This window comes from Cyrtonyx montezumae, unplaced genomic scaffold (assembly GCF_038088225.1).
Source record: "Cyrtonyx montezumae isolate F1298 unplaced genomic scaffold, pur_monq_1.0 scaffold_2, whole genome shotgun sequence".
NCBI classification, from domain to species: domain Eukaryota; kingdom Metazoa; phylum Chordata; class Aves; order Galliformes; family Odontophoridae; genus Cyrtonyx; species Cyrtonyx montezumae.
In genome coordinates, this window is record NW_027071936.1 from 23,724,299 (window position 1) to 23,745,313 (window position 21,015).

Below are 21,015 nucleotides of genomic sequence, written 5' to 3' on the forward strand. Positions count from 1 at the left end.
GCGGCCCTAACCCTAACCCTTCCCCCCACCCCGAACTGAAGAGACTTCCGCCGGAAGGACGGCGCCACCCAGTGCCGTCGCTGACCACATTGCAAAGACTTCCGCCGGAAGCGCAGCGCCGACCCGCGCCCCGCGGACGTCACCTCACGCGGCCCCTCCCTCCACCCTGTGACACCGCTGCCGGCCCCGAGCAGGCCCCGGGGGGAGCGCCGCGGCCCCGCGCACGCCGAACTCTCGTTCCCCGGGTGAGCTCTGTAGCAGGAGTGGGTGAGGGAAGCGCGGGGTCCTCGGCGCTTCGGGGTCCGCACTGCCCTTCGTGCTGCAACGCCTTCGGGCCTTGGCCGTGCCGCGGGGCTTGGGCGTTTGCTCCTTTACACGGCCGAGGGGTCCCTCTCTCTTTTCCAGCCTTACTCGCTGCCTCCAGGGGACGTTCCCAGGCCCTGAGCGGGTTTCTGTGAGCCTCTCGTTTTGTTCTTAAGCAGAGCTCGGGGTGTTCCCGGGTTTTGCTGCCGTTCACTTTGGAGGGCTGCATCACGCAGCTCTGTGGGGTGCACAGCAGCATCCCCGGAACGGAGATTTTGCATCCCTGCGGTGGTGGGCTGCTGCTGGGCGCTGAGCTGTATGCTAGGCGCAGGAAGAGCCAGTGCAGTGGAGGAGGGAGAAGGTGCTGCTATGGCTTCATTTCACTCAGAAAACGTTACTTCATTTGGTAGTTTTTATGATTGTTGTGTGATTTTTGGCCATCTTTGAGCCTTCCATACGTACAGTTCAGCATGCTGGTGTTGTGCTTAGTTGCATAGTGAAATGTGAAGATGCCCGAGGTGCTTCTGAGCTGTTAAGATGCAGGGTGCAGTACGTTTTTCTTAGCTTGGCTGTTACGTGGGCTCTGAATGTGCGACCTGTGTGCATAAAGCCAGTGTTCTGCTCGCTGACCTGCAATGGTGGAGGGATGTGAGGGCAGAGAGAACTCCTAGTGTGCTCTTCTTGTTCACATGAAGTCCTTTCAGCCATCTTGGTGTCTGTTTCCCTTGCAGACAGCTGTAAATTTGTGAGCAGGAGCAGAATAAGGTCAGTTGCCACCTCAGTGGCAGTGGTTTCTCTGCAGTGTAGCCATGCTGTTTTGTTCAGTGCTGTGTGGCATAATGCAATGCAGTCGTGGAACGAGCCCTCCTGTGGTAATGTCTCTCTTTCAGAAGAGCTATGTTAGCATAGCAAGCCCCTGGCAGGAGAGCTCTGTTATTCTGTGATGAACAGGTACCACGTTCTTCACCTTAGATTCCTAGCTCAGAAGACTTTGTTACTGGCAAACTGATTTTACTTTGACTGTTGGAGTTAGTTGATCATTGAAGAGGTGTTCTGTGTTCATTCTGACCATACGTATGCCTGCAGTGTCATACCCTGCTCAGGAAAGCTTTCTCATTCCTAAGGAAACCCCGTCCTGCTTCCAGACTTGTTCAGGGCTCTGGTTGCTTGAGTTTAATCCTTGTTTACTGTTGGAAATGTTTTTGTAATATTCCAATTGGCAGATTTTGACTCACAGTTGAGAACTATGATCTGTATCATATGAATTTTTCATTAGCAGAATAAAGTCTCTTCTGTGTTAGCACAGCTTAAACTGGAGAGAGAGCACAGGGAGGCAACCATTCCATGTAGTAATTTGCTGCTGTCCTTATGGATATGACGTTGTTCTGCATAAAACCGAGGTTAAAAGTTATACATCCTCAGCAGGACTTAGGGAGTATAGTGGGGTGCTAAACATACAGTGACCAAACACAGCATCTTAACGTGCAGTATTGAATTTGATTCTTCCTTCCCCTTGTAACAATTGTGACATGGGATGTCATTTGTTTTGAGAGTGTTTGACAAACGAAGACCTGCGTGGCACAGAACCTGTCAGTGGATAGCAGTGTCTAGAAAGAGGGAGCTGGAGGGGCTTCCTGAGAGGAGATGGTAGTGACTGCAGGTGCTGTTATTGCTGTTACTCGGGTGAATGTTGGCTCTTTTGTATGGTCCCCTTTAGCAGTTATGTGCCTAAAATACACAGAGCCATTAAGCTCCTCTCAGAAAAACAAATATAAAGAACAGCATCAAACAAAACCCACCGCAGAACAGCTTGGCTGAGCACCAGGGCAAGACGTGCAGCTCTTTCCAATCAATTCAGATCCCATTGAATTTGGTAAAGGAGATCATAAAGCAAAGTAATTCTCTGATTATATTTTTGAGGTTCACTGGCCCTTACTTGCAGATGGAGGGTGATATGAATGCTTACCTTGCAAGAGCAAGGATGGGAGAAGGTGGTTTCAGGAATGAACGGGGCCATCGGGGACTTTCAGTTGTGCTCTTGATATTGTTTTGTTTTGATCAGTGCTTATTTTGCTTTTGCCTGCAATACTTCCAGTGTTGCAGGGCTGTGTTACAGCTTGTGCCAGCTGGACTGACCATTGCAGCAAAGTTTTTTGCTTTATTCAAGGTGTGGCTGCTCACACACTGTATTGCAGCAGTGGGATCTCATATGGATCAAGGCAGCAAGCCTGTTCTTTAAGGCATTATTTGGTTGCCTATGGCAGGAAGAGCAATTCAGATGTGTAGTTGGTTCTTGGCCTTCTGGAAGCCCCGATTTTACCTTTCATGATGGTCTGGGTTTAGGAGAAATCTGTTCAAGATGGAGAAAGCCACTCTTTCCTTTCCTTCTTTTTCCTTCATTGCTGCTGGGTGGGAAGCAGTGTGATGTCCGCTGGGACTTTGCTGTGTGTGCTCACTGGCATGGGTGATGTCTTTTGATTTTCAAGAGTGTTTTGCCAAATTTTATTTTCAATTTAAATAATAATAACTGATAATCAGTCTTGGCACAAGCTGCAGACATCTGAATGCAAGAACAAACCATGCTGCTGCAGATACTTGTGAAGCTGTAGCTCTGTAGCCGTGTACCTTTAGTCATGGAAGAATTGTTGTAGTCAGTGTGGAGGATGAAACTTGCCTGTCAATATATCAAAAATGTTAATTTGCTTGTATATATATATTCTTTTTTTAATAAAGCAAATCATGAGGCCTGGCTCTCCTAGCCATGTCACCTCCATAACCTACCTACACTGCTGCTTCTATATGCTAAAGAAAATTGTAACAGAAACTTGTTTTTTGAGGAAAAGCAAAAGCTTCTCTAATGTGGAAGATCTGATAGGTGAGACCCATGTTGGTGGATGTTGGCACTGCTCTGCACTTTGTGCCCCTTTGTACTTCTTCAGAAGCAAGCTGCTGCTGCCTTCCCTTGCAAACTGATGGATGGTAGGGTTTTTGTTTAGATATTTTGTTTTCCTTTTCTATATGAAGAATTAACAAACAGTTTAATAAATGGAAGTTTTGTGCAGAAAGATGATTACAGGCTGAATGCATGCCATTAATTCAGCGTGCTCTTGAGCAATTACTGCTGCTGATGATAGTCAAGCACTTGAGCACACTTGTCCCAGCTCAGCTATGTCTCATTCTTTTATCTCTTAACAGTGTCATCAAAGGGTGCTTTTTGCAGAGCTGAGAGAACTCTGCAAAAACCCTGTACAGGGATGTTACCAGATGTAGCTTTGCTGCTGTCATAAAGATAATGCTGTCCTTCGTTTGTAGTTAGTGTTGTTATTCAGAAGAAAATATCTTTTGTTTTGTTGGGTCCTCATCCTGCAGCCTGATACAAGATCTGTGGTGTGGCTGTGGTTTTCCTTGACACAGGAACGCACTGTGGATTCAGTGTGCCTTGCTGATAGCACAGGCAATGGCAGTACTGCACAAGTGCAGTAAGTTGGGGCTTCTTTGGTAGCTGCTAGGGCTGCTGTGTTAGCTGCTGGGTTGGCTTGCCTGCAGGCAGTTACCTGGGGGTGGTTGTGCTGCTCTAGCTGTGTGGCTTTTGTCAGGTGTGTGGCAGAAGGGGGTTTTGTAGCACAATAGTTGCACTGTAATGAAATCAACAAATGAATGTTATTTCTGCTATCTCTGTGTCAGTGTTCTCTTTCTGGCCGGGACAGACTCCAGCATCTCCAGTGATAAGTTCTTTTTTAGACATTTTCCCAAAGACTGCTGAGGCTCATCTAAAAAAATATATAAATATAAATATAATTCCTTTTATTTCAGTGAGAAATTGCTCAGATTGTTATTCCTTGAGTTGCAAGTGTGTGTCTCAAAACTGGAAGAAGAGTTTTTGTAGAGTATGTGAGCGTATGGGGCTTCTGTTAGTGCCTGGCAGAACGTAGAGATAACTGCTGGTTTCAGTCTGGACTGTTCAAATTAATGCAGATCAGCAGTCACCTTTGTTGGCACTTGGGCAGTTTATGTTTTGGCTTAAATATTCCAGGTGCTTTCAGCTCCCAAATCCCCAGGCCTGCTGGGTCTTGGGTCCTGGGCACCGAGGAGGTGCAGCACTACCTGGGACACATCAAGGTGTAAATCTTGATTAAACCTGGGTTCGTGAGTCTCATGTTGATTAATAACAAGCAGTACTTGCCTTTTTATTTAATTGCCTTCTAATGACTTAGAGGCAGAAGAGGCTTAATGAACCTCTATAAGGATCTTTGAAGAGGTGGTGCAGGAAATAATACTGAAACAGGTGAAGAGTTGTGCAGAAGCATCCTGTTAAACACTGACATTCTGTGATGTAATGGTCCTTCCGCTTGAAATGTGGGCAGAGGTGGTACGTACTCTCTCAGCAGCATGTGAACCCATTTCTCTTTGTTGTACAGGAAGAGTTAGCTGTCTGTGATTATTGTGCACTTGTCTTTCTTGGGTTTTCTGAAAGGTTTCAGTGGCCTTTCCTGAAATAGCACAGCTTCCAATGAGGAAAACCTTGTGTGTGATAGGATCGGGTGTGGTGTAATAACTCCCTCATAGGTTATTGTGTTTTATACCCGGAGGCGTTTTCAGTGCTCCATGCTGTATGCAGCAATTTGTTAACATGTGTACTTTGCTTAATGCTAATATTCATAGGGATGTGTGCTGGCTGTGATTGGCTTTTTAATACATTCTGACTTAAAAAAGAAATTAGGAAGTTCTGTGCCTGTGTTTTCTCAAAAGTGCTTGTGGTGATCATGGCACCTCCTTGGGGACAGGGCAGCAGAGAAGGGTTGGCACCTATTTCTTTAATTTTTATTTACTGTTATAAGGTTGGGCTCTAAGTAAAATTCCCATGCTTGTGCTGTTGCTGTTTTGAGTTAGGTCGGGAAGATCCTTCCATGGTTAACATTGAGCTTCTTTGCAGATTCTGCTTTGAGCGTGGGCACAGCTTGAGCCTGTGATGGTCTGTAGTATTCTTGGAAATAATTTTGATAATTAGACCTAAAAATAATTGTCATCTTTGGGCTCCCACAAGTCCAAGTTGATTCTGTGTTCTGGAGTCTTGGAGGGTTGTGTTCAAAAATCTTGGATAAGCCCATATAAGTTTTCTGATTTCTTATCTCCAGATTGAGAACATGTGTGAGTTTCTGAGACCATTGCTTTGAGGGTAGTTCTGACTCATGATGTTTGGTAACAGTCTGTGGTCCTGTTTGTGGCTTGAGTTGAGATTATTTTAATAGTTCATGAGCAAAAGTATTTGGGTGTTTTGTTTTGGTTTTGTAAGGTCCCACTAGTGCAGGATCTGATATGTTTGTGATATTCCTGTGTGCATTTCACCTTTAATTACTGGCTCTTTTGAGCTGAAGTTAATTTCTAAATTTCTCCTTGTGTGCTTTCTGTCTTTGGGAAGCTGTGATGGGAGCAGCCCTTTACAAGGCCCATGGTTTTGATTGCTGAGCTGAGGTTATTTTCATAAGAAAACAGAAACTTTATTTTAGGTTGTTGGGGACTGGAATATCTTGAGAGAACTCAGAGAGCTGGACTCTTTCAGCCTGGAGAACAGAGGACTGGGGTGGGAGATGTATTCCCACTGCATACCGTGATGAGGCCGTGCTTCCAGGTGAAAACAGCAGCCAGCATGCAGAAATTGCATGTGGAAGGTCTACGCACGAGTGTCCTCTAGTTTCAGCTGGGAATGAGCTGATTTTCTTCTTAATGTGTGCTATGGTGCTCCGTTGTGGCTTTAGGAGGAAAACAACATTGATAAAGCAGTGATGTTTTGCTCATTGCAGAGCAGTGCTGCACAGAACCAAGGACATATTGGCTACTTGTGCTGTCTCGTCCAGTGAGGTAGCTGGGAGGGGTCAGAACCAATGCTTTGGTCACCCCTAGCACATAGTGGTTTCACTTTCTAGTCTACAGGGAACGTGCTTAAGCTGACATAACTTCAGAATATCGGTGCTACTGTCTTTGTTCTGTTTGTGTCATGGCAGCATTTTAAAGCAGGTCTGCTTTGAGATAAAGAATTGACAGCAGCCAACTAAGGAATGCCTATTGGTTTTGGTTTTGCAGTGCTGTTGAACTTAGGAATTCCTAACTATTCATCAGTTTAATAGGCAAAAGTTAAATAAACAGTGCTAGATGCTCCTAATTTACTTTATATTTACTCCAATGGACGTATATTTAATCTGAGGGATGCTGGGGGTGAATCTCGAATTCAAGTTCCTGTTCACATAATTGTTTCCCTTCTAATATCACTATGCTCATCCTTTTATGAGGTCATTATAATATATGGGGTTGTCTTCAAACTAACAGAACTATTTTTAATTGCAGCATTCGACCCTGTGTACCAAAGAAATGGTGATGGAGAAGCCCAGTCCCCTGCTTGTAGGGCGGGAGTTCGTCAGACAGTACTACACTCTGCTCAATAAAGCTCCCGACTTCCTCCACAGGTAACACTGACACAACACGGTAACCAATGGTTTTGAACAGAAACATGTGCTCTTCATTGAAAATCATACGCAGTGGTTTCTGAGTGTGGCAGGAAATTGACCTGATTAACTTTTGGGTTCTTGGAAAACATCTCACAGAAGAAGCCTTTAGATTCCAGAAGCAGATGTGTTTATAAGAATGTATGGTTGTTCTCAACGTATTTCCTGACTTGAGAAGTGTGCTGTTTCTCAGCTGGTATGGTGCCTCAGTGGAGGCATCAGAGAAACAATGTTATTTAAAAAAAACAAACAAAAAAAAGTATCAGCTGTGTGCTGCATCTGAGACAATTCAGAATGCTGAATTTTGTATTACTGCTGAGAAGTTTTTGTCCAGGTCATGGTTTGAGATCTAAGTATAGCAGGCGTTGACAAATACAGAATTTTTGTTTACCTGTGCCCACTTTTTCAGTGGTGCTCTGGGTGTGTTCCTTCTTTTTATGGCTCTGATTGCCTGTATACAGTTTGTCACTTAAGATTTTGCATTTCCACATTTGGATTCTGAGCAGCTGATAACTAAAGGTGAAGTTAGCTTTGCCAGCATTTGTTGATGCTGCTGTTTTTAGAGCAGTTGCTGCTTGGATTGCCTCTCAGAACTTGACATCAGGTTGGTTGTGGAGAAATGGAAGCATTGAAGAAGTTAGAGCTTCCTGATGGTAGCTGAAGAGTTCATCCTGGTTGAATAATACCTCTTTTCATCTGGAGCTGTGAGATAGGGAAAATGGATGGTATCATTTTTATTTAAATCACTGAGCTGCTGTGAAATAATGTTGCTTGTAGGTCTTAAGGTATAGGATTGCCTGAGCAAGATGTTTCCAGGTATTATGCTGTGTAGTCTAACCGGACACGCAAGCAGCATTTTCACTAATTGCAGATATGTTCCTTGCCCCAACACTTCAACAAAAGAGTTGGGTCCAACAAGCAACTGACAGATATATGCATGTCACACATTGGTACCTGTGTATGAACTTGCAGTTCTCTCTTATCCAGAGGTTGCATTCTTTATGTAAGTGTCATTTCTGGGGCTTCTCCCCAGATGGGAGAGGGCATAGAGAGACGTAAAAGAGCAGTTCAGGTGTTTGTGCTATGCTTTACAGCTTAGTACAGAAGGTGTAAGGAGAATTCTATTAGTTGTACTGGGAGATTGCCCTTTCTCTTCTGTAGCGTTTTTGTTTCAGTGACAATTGAATATAGGGGTAAATCACTCATACCTCAAACTTGCTATCAGGAGTAGTCTGTTTTGTTGGCAAGAGCATTTAACTGTAGTGATAACAATTGTAACCTCAGCAGGACTAGGAGGAGAAGAACGTGTGGTTTGATTTATAAAGCAAAATACTGCTGTTGTGTTTTTCCTTTCTGGCTGCTTCAGCTGAAGAGCAGGCAGCTATTTCATGTTTGTCTTTGCTTCTCCTTTAATGCAATGTTAGTTCCATTACATTGATATTAACACCTGCTACGTGAGCTAACACAGAGCTGTTGTTCCTGGTACACTTTTGCTGTGGGATGATGCTTCCAGTTAAGGGTGCAGTCTGCTACAAATCTTATGCCACGTGAGGCAAAAGAGCATCTGTGGAGACACTCAGCATGTTGAGAGCATTCACCTGTTGTGTTTATTGACCACATTTTGTGTATGAATGATGCTCTAAGAGGGCACCTTCTTTCTGATCTTCCTCCTGCTGTAAGTCCAAGCAACACCTCACTCATTGCTACAGAAACGTTATGGATTAATGACTTTCCCAGAACCTGATGGTGAAAGAAAAAGGATTAATTCTTGCAGTGAGTTAAGAGATTTTGCAGCAAGTGTTAGTGCTCTTGAGTTATCCTTCAAGAGAAATACACCAAATGTCTATCACCTGTCATTTTCCAAAGCTTATTGAGGGGCGCACACAGGTTCTAGGAGTTTGCCGTGTTTGATGGCATTTGTATGGCATCACTACCCTTTAGGCTGACCATTAGAGAGTCAAAGGATGACTTCCAGTCTGCTTGCATGCTGATTCAGCTGAACCTTTATTTTTATTCACTGTTGGAAAGTGCCAGAGCATGCTCAAAGGCAGGCTTTTGCAGCTGGTACCAAATAAAATAGTTTGATATATTCCAGTGTCTTTTTGGACTCTAAGGGCAGTTGTAATCTTGGCCTGGCATTTGTAGGAAATGGAAACTGGAAGGAGTTTTTTGGGTTAGTGGGATATAACTAGAAATGGCAAATGTGCATGTTCTCATGTTCTTGAGTCCTCACCACAGTCGTTCCCGAGGCAAAGCTTGATTCAAAATGAAATGCAACATTCTGTTGTTGCCTTCTTTGCTATTAATGTAAACTTACAGATATTAAGCATTTGTCTCGTGCTTTATAAGCTGGAAGTAAAAATGCAAAATGTAACTTAGGTGTTTCAAGACTCAAAACTTGGAAGTGGAAAGAGGGTGCAAAAATAACCCTGAAATGTAAGAAAAATATTGAAAGCAAGTATAAGATACAGAGGGTAGGGGAAGTAGTTTTGAAAGTAAATCCAGAATTGAGTCAAGAACTGATTTTCATTTTTGTTTTTTATTGGTTTAAGAGCTCAGTAGGCATATTTTCTATGCAAGATGGAAAAACCACTGCTGCTAGCTGGGTGGCGTAAATACAGAATGTGGGCTTTGTGCTGGAAGTTAAACTGGGGGTGGTTAGAAGTGGTGCTTCGATTATTGTACATTGTGCAAAAAGCACAAATAACATTTGTTACCTTATTGTAAGTAGTGTAGAGGAAAGCTTGGCTTTACCACAGGTTTTAATGTTTGGGGAACCCCAAGTCCAAATAGCCACTGCAGTTATACTGGGCAAATCAGACTGCTGAATATTAACCTTGGCTTTTTTTTTTTCAGTTTTCTTGGAACCTTAGAATTGGAGACCATATCTTCAATTGTTCATGCTGAAATTCCAAATGTCTTGATATCTGTAAATGGTGGCTAAAACACTTGTTGGTTTGGGCTCTTGTTTTTACTTTTTATTTATTTATGTAATTGATACCACCTTTACCATCTTTTCATTTGCAGGTTTTATGGCAGGAATTCTTCTTATGTCCATGGGGGACTGGATGCTAGTGGGAAGCCACAAGAAGCAGTATATGGCCAAGCTGTACGTATCAATGTTGGGCCTGAAGTCTTCACTAATGTTCTGAACTTAATGTAGCTTTTAATTTTTAAACAATTTGTTTGACCCTCCTATCTGGGAAATAGCACGTTGCCATAGTGCCTCCTGTTCAGACACCTATATGAATCTTTTATGGCCTTTCTTCCTTCATTGCTGCTGCTGTTACTGTGGGTTATGCTTGATATATCTTGCATCCAGATGCAGAAAATATATTTAGGAAGGGTAACCTTGCTCCTTTGAACAGTATTTGAATAATCACAGCAAACTTACAGTTCCCAGAGCTCAGGGAGACTCTTCTCAGTGAAGGGCATTCCTGGATTCGTGCACTTACCTTTAGGGCTTCAGTGGGGAGCTATTTCTGTTAGTTGAGACTTGGGTGTTCGTAAGATGTAAAGTTGTGTATAAGGCTCAGTGTAGCTAAGATATAACTGTCTGTTTCCAGGAGATACACAAGAAGGTGATGTCATTGCAGTTCAGTGAGTGCCACACCAAGATTCGCCATGTGGATGCTCATGCCACTCTGAGCGATGGAGTGGTGGTGCAGGTCATGGGGGAGCTGTCCAACAACGGGCAGCCCATGAGGAAGTTCATGCAGACCTTTGTACTTGCTCCAGAGGTAAGTAGCTGTAAGATCACATTTAACTTCAAATGCGTGTGCCCCAAAGCTTAAATCTCCACGCCATACGTATTGCTGAGTGCTAATGCATCATATGTACAACAAAGTGTGTTGCTCTTTTATAGGGTTCTGTTCCAAACAAGTTCTATGTACATAACGATATCTTCAGGTATGAAGATGAAGTATTTGGGGATTCTGAAGGGGAACTTGACGAAGGTGAGAAGAACTTATTTGTGATGTAGAGTTGACTTGTTCCTCTAATGCCTGTCTTTCAGAGTGTTTGGAGAACAAGGAAATATGCAAACTAATCTGTTCTTGTGTGGCATAGTACACTGGGAGGTGGCTAAGGGAGAGTGTAGTTGATGTTATTGGGACTATCTGCTGTCTTCAACACTGGAAAGTTGAGGTCTTATATTTCCTTGTGGACTACACTGCCTTTTGGTGTGGATGAGACTTGGTGAAGAAGGGTTGTAGTGAGCAGTAGTAGCTTTGCTGCATCTGAGCGTTGTTTAGTAGACTGAATTTCTGTGGTCAATCAAATTTGTAGGCAGAATGTTTTGGATAAAATTTAACTGATGTTTCAATTATGAAATGTCATGTTTGTGAAAACAGTAAGAAATTGAGTTGTTTTTTTTTTTTTAAGAATAGAAGGCTCTCATTTTCTTCTCAGCTCGTTTTGCCTTATGTTGTTGATGACATATGATTTTGTTTTACTACCCGTTCAGCATGCTTATACTGTAGGTGGGGCTTGTGTATGCTTGCAGAGGTGCTCAAGGAATTCTTTCATTTCTTTCTTTCGTGTTAGAGTCTGAAGAGGAGGTGGAGGAAGAACAGGAGGAAAGGCAGCCATCACCTGAACCTGTGCAAGAAAATGCAAGCAGTACTTACTATGAAAATCATCCTGTCACGTAAGAAGGGCATTTCATTATGGCATTGCTTTCTAAAGTAAAAACCAACAGAATTGCTTTGGATTCAGACTTTGGATGTGGCTTAGCAGGTACTTTAGGAAACTACACTTAAACTGATATGGATTTATGCTGTGTCAGCGTCACTTTTGAAATGCTGGTTTGTGACTGGAGAGAAAAAGGAGGGGAGGTTCCACGTCTGTTATTTTCACTTCTAGTTTCAGATTAAGATGAAAAGGCAGTAATGGTGTTTATGGACATACTTATTGTAGTTATAGTTGTGTAAGCTCACAATAGTGATTTGTTATGATAGTCTATATGAACAGATATTTTAATGAGAGAGTGGTTAATGGCATGTTACTCCTCAATTTAGCTGGTGCTTGAAACTGACAGGGAGAAGTAGTTTTTGATACGTGGCTGTACAGTTGCCCTGGAAGAATAGACTTTTTTTTTAAGTGTTTTTTAAAAAACATAGGCATTGCTATTAAAGGGCCAGAACTGACTGTCTGGTTTCCTCATTAAGAGAAGTAGTTCCTGAGCTCATCATCTATTCCTTTGAGGGTTTCTTTGTCTAATTTTCAGATTCCTAGCAGAAAACTGTAAAACGTCCTTACTTAAGCAGAAATAAAATCTGGTTTAGTATGCAACTCTAAGAGTACAGCTTAACTTATTGTGATATCGTGTACGAAAATACCATATGGTAGCAACTAGAAAACCAATCATTGACAGATCAGTCATTACCATTGTATAACTTAAAAATTAAAAAAAAGCCATAAGAAGGAAACAATTGAAAAGCTGCATAAAATGCATTTGTCCATTGTAGCAATGGTATCGAGGAGGCACTGGAAGAATCGTCTCATGAGCCTGAGCCGGAATTGGAATCAGAAACAAAACCTGAGGAGCTGAAGACTGAAGTAGAAGAAAAGGCTCTTGAGGAGCTGGAAGAGAAGTCTCCTTCTCCACCTCCTGTAGAACCTGTTTCACTACCCCAAGAACCACCAAAGGTCAGTTAAAAGATGTATCTGTGCTTCTTGGTGCAGATGGTAAGCCAGGAGGCTTGGATCTGAACTTAGTCATTTTGAAAGGCCTGAACTGCTAGACTTGAACCTTCAGTTTAAAATCCGTGAAATTTCACCAAAATGTAGTTCTTCAATGCTGTTCAGGTTATGTATTAGTGATGTAATGCTCTGTAAAGTGTGTGTGTGGTTTTATGCATGTGTTAACCTTTTTAAATGTGTAGTTAAGATATATTAAAAAAAAAAAACACCCCAAACCACCACCAATTTAGAATTCATGCAATGGGAAGCATTGCTCTTCCTTAAAAAAGAAGAAAAAAACCCACCATGATGCGTTGGCACTTGGAAAGTGACCCGCAGTATAGCTTAAAAAAAAGGAATGAGGGCTTTGACTGTCTCTCTTAGAAGCAAGATGCCTCATTTTAAGAAGTGCCATGCGTCATTTGATATGGTAACATGGAGGTAGCTGAAAAAGATGGGAGGAGTGGATGACAGCTGGAGATAGGTCATTCTCTAGCTCCAACATCAGTCTCCTGGATCTTTTCAATCCTGTTTCTCTTTGCTGTTTTTATTTCTAACTTCTGGCATCCGCTCTCTTCCTTTGTGCTGAAGACACTGAACATTGCAGGGTTGTCAGTGCTAGGTGTGATTACACCAAGGAAAGCAGTGAGTTGGGGATGCTGAGTGAGCCCAGCTTGTTTCAATAGTGGGAGAGAGAGCTACACACCCTGCTCTGTACTGTTGGAGTCCACAAATGGCTTGAACTGCAAATCCTGCTATATCTTTGTAACTTTAAGTAGTCAGCTATGAACCATAAGCATGTTTTCAGCAGACAGATTTCCCTGTAGGAATGTCAGTGGTTTGCCATGATGAGTAGCCTAGGTTTGTTGCATTTCCTGCAGGCTTTCTCTTGGGCTTCAGTGACCAGTAAAAACCTGCCTCCTAGTGGTACTGTTTCCTCCTCTGGAATTCCGCCCCATGTTAAAGCACCGGTCTCACAGGTAACCCATCTGTGAACACCTTGGATTGTCTCATTACTTCTGCAAACTGCTTCCGTTTTTCAATTAACAGATCGATTTGTTTAACTTTCATTGCACAAATTGATTGTCTTAAATGTGAATGTGTTCACCTTGCTGTAAACTGGAAAGCACATACATACTCGTAACAGGTGTAACTTTGAGTGTAACCATGGTAATGTTAAAAACTGCTCACGTGGAAACAGGAAATCACTGCTGATTTTTCTTTTTACTTTTTTTGACCTATCTTACTGGGATATGATTTGAAAAAAAAAAAAAATCAAAACTTGAGCAACTACCCCCATAGCAGTTATTTCCTAAAGTGTGTGTGAAAGGGGGGGTTTCTTCAGCAGAAGTGCCCCAGCAGTCAAAGAGAGTGCATGCTTGTTGAGAAGACACAAGTTTGTCTTGAAGAGGTATTGTCTACGGAAGTATTCTGGACTCCATTATCCATACATTATTAATTTGTTGCAGAACCCTGTACCAACTTATGACTGTGTGGGGGGTTTGAAGGGTTCACATGTTCTGTCTGGGACAGTGCTGTCTTCCTATTCCTAGCTGGGGAGGAAGGGAGAGAGGAGAGAATGTTTGACCAGGCAGTAGCTCATGTTCTGCACATTCCAAGCTTGTGAGATGCTCTGAGTTCATTTGCCTCCATCCATACAGAATTCTCCAAATAAGCAATGTGCTTTAATCTTTCCTACCAACGTGGTACTCCAGGAGCACTGTATGCTGTGGTACTCATGTCCAGTGCTTTACGATGACTGTAATTTCAGTAGAGCGGTTATGGCAGCTGCTGTTTTTGCACCGAGTTCTTCTATTTCTTACTGACAGAGACAGATCCTTCTAGGAGTACCCTTAAGCTAAATGTATTTTTTCAAACAGAAAACATAAAACCAAACTCTTGTGTGGTGCCGCTTCTGATCCTCCGGGGCTGTCGTAGAAAACAAGTGATGGCTGTGCAATGAGTTGGAAAGCCTATCTCATCAGATTCAGAAGAGCCTTGAGTTGTTCAGGTGGAATCAGAGCAGTAGAAGTGGTGTTTGTTTTCATACAGAATGGATTTTCCTTAAGCAAAACCAGATGTGTTGTTGTAGCAATGACTTATTTGCGGCGGAGAGGGTCGGTTTTTATAATATGGCTGCAAGAAGCATTTTAAAATATCTGTGCAAGAAACTAGAGCACATATCATCAATGTCCCTTAAATTCTTCTGCTCCTTCTGTAATTTATCGTGTTCTGCACATTTTTATTACTTTTGCTCTGACCTCATGTTGAAGGAGGTCTGCGTGAAAGTTGCAGAAGTTTCTCTTCTGGAGGTGGAATGAGTTTGCTCTTAGCTCATTTGTTTGCATGCTTTTTGGGTACAGTTTACAGAAAGATTGTGGAAAGACCTTTTAACAGTTTCTTCAAGGGATTACAAATCAGTGGTAGCACTTCCCCATCCTCTCAGATTCATCCATGTCAGATGCTGTGCGCAAAACAGGGACATAGACTGCAGCAGTGGGTGGGTAGCTCCCTTGAGATGCTCTTCTTACCCAGCATCATGATATCACAGAGCAGTTTGGACTGTTCTTTCTACCTGTTTCTCCAACATCGCTCCACTTCGTCCCTCATTGCTGAACTTTTATGGTGCTGTCAGGTATTTTGCCTTTACATGTGCATTAGTTCACTGACCATCCCAGAGGGCAGTACAGGCAGGGTGCTTCCTGGCTCTATCTTGGGGAATGATGAGAGCAGGGAAGGATCTGTTTAGAGGCTACATTACTTCATCACCTTAAAAGTGTTCAGACTTTGGATAGACCCTCCTGCAGAGGGGTTTGTGTGTGAGATAGAACTAGGCTTTAAGTCTTGCATGTTTTAAGGCTAATGTGAGTTTTCTGGGCCCAGATCTAAGGGAGGAAAGGGAGCTGAAAGCTGCTCTATCTTTCCATGTTTTAGAAGGCTCCAAGCTTTAGCATGTTTATAGTATAAAATTTATTAGACCTTTAGGGCAGTGATGAATGAGTGGCCCTCAGTGCGTTCTGCTGTCCATGTTCACCTTAGAGGTGGTGCAGCTGCAGTCAGAAGGGTGTTTCTAAACTAGCTGCCGTGATGTGAGTGAGGCAATGGATCTTGTATGGTGGTGTTTTTCCTTTGTTCAGCTGGTTGGTTCTTTGCATGTGTGTGCTTCTGTTGTGGGAGGCAACTCACTGCAGAAAAGCTTTTAAACCTCATAAAGTATGAAAGATGGCATTGTCTCAGCCTTCAGAGCCTCCTCTTCTCTTGCTCTGTCTATCCCTTCTTCCTCTCCAACAGAGGGATATTCAGCTCCAAAATTTTTGGCTGGTTTGGCTATCACTGCCAGTTGCATTGCTGTAACATAAAGAAGTCTCTTACCTTCCCTGTGTGAGCTCCAGGGGATAATGGAGTTATCTTCTCCTTCACGTTCTCAAAGGCCCAGAAGGCGAGGTTGGTGGTTCCTTTATCCTGATTCTATTGGCTTTGTGTCCAATTCGAGTTACAAATTCCTACTGCTTGCTTCTTCCCCTTAAAGCAGTGTCAGAGAACTCTGTAAAAACTGATGGTACCAATTAGAAAGGACCAAATGATGTGCACTGCTCAAGTGGGAGAGAGTGCACGATAGATGAGAAGTTGGGTGAAATGCAGGACAGGTGAGTACAGGTTGGCAGTATGTGGGATTTAGCAGGACATTGGAGACTTAGCAAATGTTCTGGGTCCTCAAAGGAAGATAAGGGAGATTCATGACAAACTTTCCTGCAGCAGTCAGGGCCTTCCAGCCCATTGTCCTTGTCTGTAATCATCTTCCTCTGAAGCCAGTGCTTACCCTCATGTTTCTAAGGATTCTAATATAGAAAAATCTATATTTTCTAAAGATAAAGTAGACTGCTGGATACTGAAACAAAGTACAGCATTTAATTTCAGTTTGTGCACAGCTGCTGCTGGGTTCTTAGAGAAACATTTCTGAAGGTTTTGTCTCTCAAACTATCTTTAAAAGTATTTTTTGCTTGCAAAAGTGTGATGTGTGTTCTAGTTCCCGAGAATTGGGTGTACTTTGTGCATCATCTCAAAATTAGGAAAGTTGAATAACATCTTCAGCAGGCTGACTGGACCAATTGCTATCCAGTGGCTATATGGCATCATAAATCCTTACAGTGCTTCAGATGGTGCTGCTTTTTGTTTCCTTTTACTTTTCCCCTCTCCTTTCTTTTGGTAGTTTCCTTAATTTTTCTGCACTCTAGGGTGAGTTCCTCAGAGACTCAGACAGACAATGCTGTTGTCCATCTCTGTGTCAGTCTTGAGCTACCTCCCAGCCCTTGAAGCATGAGCTTGGCATGAAGAAGCTGTATCTGATCTATTCCATTCAGGTCGATGGACTCATGAATCACAGGGTGCCTGGGGTCTTAGTGCCTGATTACACCTGGAAAATAAGCATTAGACATGCTTTGGGGAGATATTCTGATTGAGAGATGTTTGCTTTGCACCTTTTAGCAGATGTATTGACCACTACAGTCCTGGATTGGTACAGAGGAATTTATAGAGATGAAAGAATGTATTCCCAAACACATTTACATGACTGTATATCTTAGAGTTCATTTTCTGCATGCCATTTTCTTATGTCTTGTCCTTGTTTTTGGTTTATTTTTTGATGGGAATTTTCTTTAATAGACGATACTGAATGCTAGCTGTTCTCCTCCTGTTTCAGCCAAGAGTTGAAACAAAACCTGAAGCTCAGTCTCAGCCTCCTCGCGTGCGTGAGCAGCGCCCAAGGGAACGACCAGGCTTTCCACCCCGTGGACCTCGACCAGGTCAGCTCATGAGGCATTGTGGGGCTGGGTAGGAGAGGTGTCTCCTTGAGGGATCTTTAACTGTGTTGTACTTGACTGATCATGAACTCTTCGTTCCTCCCATCTTCAACTAGAAATAGTGAAAATGATTCTGAGGTGGGGTTGATTTGATGCAGAATTGAGGCATTATTGAAGACCTGCTTGGATGGCTACCTGTGCAGCCTGGTCTGGGGAGCCTGCTTTGGCGAGAGGGTTGGAATAGGTGATCTCTCGAGGTCCCTTCCAACCCCTACAGTTCTGTGATTATTTCCAATCCTCTGTTTTACTGAATTGTTTTTTAATAGCCTGACTACTCACTTATGTGCTGGCATACCTTCTGTGTCATTCAATACAGTTCTGAAAAGATATTCTGGAAATTATTTTTTTTTCTCCCCTGAGTACCTTGATGTTTGTTGAGTACTGGAAGTTAAAGCTCTTAAGTGGCTACAGTGCTCTTTGTTTTAGAAGAAAACCTTCAAACCATCTTGGCCTCAATCAGTTAATAATTGTGCACGTATTTTTCCATCTTGCTTAACTGCCTGTTCTGGGTTTGACTGCCTTGTGTTTGTCCTCACCTATTAGCAGCCACAATTCTAAATTCCCTGTCTGCTACACAGTATCCAAATCCATGGGTGGCTTTGCTAGCAAAGTTGCCTGTGATTTGACAGTATTAAAAGTGGTATTGGAAGAAGAGTGTGTTCTGAGTGGCACTCATCAGCCTGACCTGGACACTTCGTAACCTGTGCTCAGTTGTGGACAAGAAATACTCAGCCCCAGGCCAGAATCATGGGTGGTTAAGTAGCTAATGAGGGTACATATGCATATGAGTTGCGAGTTGCAAGGGAGAGAGTGATGTTTGTGATTATTCCAGATGTTAGCAAAAAGTTGTCAGGAGCTTGCAAAGCATTGCAAGCAGCAGTGGTTAAGCCTCAGCAGTGTAAGCTTCTCTACCAGCTCTGATTCGTTTGGTCTAACAGGTGTTCAGTGAGAGTGCCTCTAACCTTGACCAAGATCAGGCTTCGAAGTGCTTTTTCCTTTGGGCTTTGATCATTGCAGGCATTTCCTCACATGGGAGCAGTGCTGAACTGAAAGGATTTAAGGCACCAAGAAGAACCATAACATATGCTACAAGTTAATATCCCTTTTATTTTCTTTTTTGGTTTTTTTTTCCGTCAATGTGTAATGTACAGCAGGGAGTGAAAAATGCAACCTGTGGCTAAATCAAGTTGCACATCTACATTTTTTCTGCTCTTGGATGTGAATGCTACAAAAGCGTAATGTAAATCATGCAGTGTGTGCCAGGGCATGAGTCCTTTAATTGTGATCTTGCCAGGTGGGTGGTGGGGGGGAGAGATGAGATCTCAGTGAACTGATGGTAGAGATCTTGCTCTATGATCACATCTTCAAAGTAGGTCTGTGAGCAGCCTTTTCTGCTGCTAAAAGTACTTCAGCTGAGGTGAAGAGGTTACGGATTCTCACTTCTGTTTGGGATAGGAAGATAAAAGAGAGAACTAGAAGCAGGACTCTTGAGTACAAAATAAAGGTACCGTTGTTATGCGAAGGAATTGGTAAAGAGGTGACTTAAATACAGGAGTTGTTTGTTTGTTTTTTTAAGTACATTATGAAAGTACAAAGCTCCTCTTCAGAATAAGATACAGAAGGTTTTGAGTCATGTGCTTGGTGCTAATCAAAGGTGAGTGTGTTGGAGCCTGTGCGCTACTTCTAACTGCAGTGTCTCTGCTTTCTTCTTTCCTCTGACTCAGGGAGAGGGGATGTGGAGCAGAATGAGTCGGACAATCGACGAATAATCCGCTACCCAGACAGCCACCAGTTGTTTGTTGGGAACTTGCCACATGACATTGACGAGAGCGAACTGAAAGAGTTCTTCATGAGTAAGTACCAACTAAGACTAAGGAACAAAACAGATGTGCTGTGTTGGACAGCACGTAGCGTTCACCTGTGGCCTCACCAAGGAGCTCGTTCATGGCGTTGGCTGAGAAGAAGCAGAAAGCAGCAGATCTGATATTATGGGTTTTGTTCATGTGGCTTTTCCCTTTCTGCAGGCTTTGGAAATGTGGTCGAACTCCGCATCAACACAAAAGGAGTTGGAGGAAAACTGCCCAATTTTGGCTTTGTGGTATTTGATGATTCTGAACCAGTCCAGAGAATTCTGGTTGCAAAAGTAAGTATTGGCATGGGTGGGCTGAATGCCCTAATGCCCACATAGTGTGGTCTGCTCCCGTTTATTCCTGGGGCTGAGAAAAAGGAGCATGGTTACTTGCAGCTGTGGCTTGAGGAACTGGTGATGAGTTCTCCTTTGTAGCATCTGTGAGCTAAACCAGTCTGCCAGGTTCTTGAACTCTGAGGTGGAAAGACAAAAACCAGAAGTTAAAAGGCCGAGGATGATGCCTACTCTTATTTAAAGACGTTTTAATTCCTCACATACCGGTGAATTAAGAGTGGTGTTCCATTTACTGCAGACAGTTAGAGCTGAGGTTATGTGTTGCAGGGAACTGTTCTCTTTTGTGCCTGACGTGTGAGGGCAGCCTGAGGCATGCAGTGAACGTGGTGTTTTCTATTCGTTGTATAAATGGGTGTTGTGAACTGGTGACTAATGTGTGCCTTGAACGTTTTCCCTGTAAGCCCATTATGTTCCGGGGTGAGGTGCGCTTGAACGTGGAAGAGAAAAAAACAAGAGCTGCTCGTGAGAGAGAGACCCGAGGCGGAGGTGATGACCGTAGGGATATCCGGCGCAATGATAGAGGCCCCGGGGGTCCCCGTGGAATAGTGGGTGGTGGCATGATGCGTGACCGCGATGGACGAGGACCCCCTCCAAGAGGTGGCATGGCGCAGAAGCTCGGCTCTGGACGAGGCAGCGGGCAGATGGAAGGGCGCTTCACGGGCCAGCGTCGCTGAACTCCACCGCAGGCAGACGATCCTGGCAGTGGTACATCATCCGTCGTGTTTGCATTCTTGTTCATTTCTTTTGGCTTTGGAATGTGACACCGCCCTTCTGATCATTTCTTTGATGTGAAAGCATCCTTTGGTTTCCGGTTTAAATTAAAGTGGATGTTCTTTCCCCAGTTTCACAACAGAAGTCACGCTGTTAATTTATAAATGTAGACTTGGAGAATTGAGGACTGGAAAGATTTACAAAAAAAAAAACCCAACCAACAAAACAGTAAACTATCTGCAACAAAAGTGAACTGAAGGACATGCCCAATAAAATTCAGGTCCTTGCAGTCAAAGCCCTCTGCTGCACATTTTGTGTAAGTGTTACTGTTTCTGCCTGTTACTGTTGGAAACACAAATAGTGCAATTTGTGCAATCGGAGAAGCTTGCCTTTTTTTTTTCTCGTTTTTTTTTTAGAACACTTGGCTCCAAACGAACTCTTGTTTACGCACTCATCAAAATGCACTACTGGGTACTCTGAACTCGTGTGTTGACATCTGCAGGAGGCATCGGAGGAAAAAAAAAAACCTTTCTCTTACTCAGACAGAATAGCTTGTGAAACGGTGCGGGCATCCAACCTGCTTGCTGTGACCAACATATGCACACACACAAACCTTAACAAGACTACGAGTTCATTCCAGAAGGAATCCATTTAGCCGTAAACTAAACAGAACCTAGAGTTTTGAAGGCGTAGTCCTGAGTACTTAATGAGTTTGATAGCTCACGTCAGATTTTTCTATCTGCCCCTCTTCATACAG

At 43.1% G+C, this 21,015-nt stretch overlaps 1 protein-coding gene across 2 annotated transcripts; it reads left to right on the top strand.

Annotated features, from left to right (window-relative positions):
* Nucleotides 1–106: 106 nt before the first annotated feature.
* On the top strand, nucleotides 107–20,318 carry G3BP2 (G3BP stress granule assembly factor 2). 2 transcript variants are annotated; one of them, XM_065736606.1, is made up of 12 exons: nucleotides 107–245; nucleotides 6,646–6,764; nucleotides 9,831–9,912; nucleotides 10,370–10,543; nucleotides 10,669–10,759; nucleotides 11,349–11,451; nucleotides 12,272–12,452; nucleotides 13,367–13,465; nucleotides 17,185–17,287; nucleotides 19,069–19,197; nucleotides 19,369–19,487; nucleotides 19,949–20,318. In XM_065736606.1, the coding sequence occupies exons 2-12, from the start codon at nucleotides 6,670–6,672 to the stop codon at nucleotides 20,219–20,221; spliced, it is 1,449 nt and encodes a 482-aa protein (XP_065592678.1). In that variant the 5' UTR covers nucleotides 107–245; nucleotides 6,646–6,669; the 3' UTR covers nucleotides 20,222–20,318. The 2 variants fall into 2 exon arrangements, with proteins under 2 accessions (XP_065592678.1, XP_065592679.1); XM_065736607.1 differs by lacking the exon at nucleotides 13,367–13,465.
* Nucleotides 20,319–21,015: the final 697 nt, after the last annotated feature.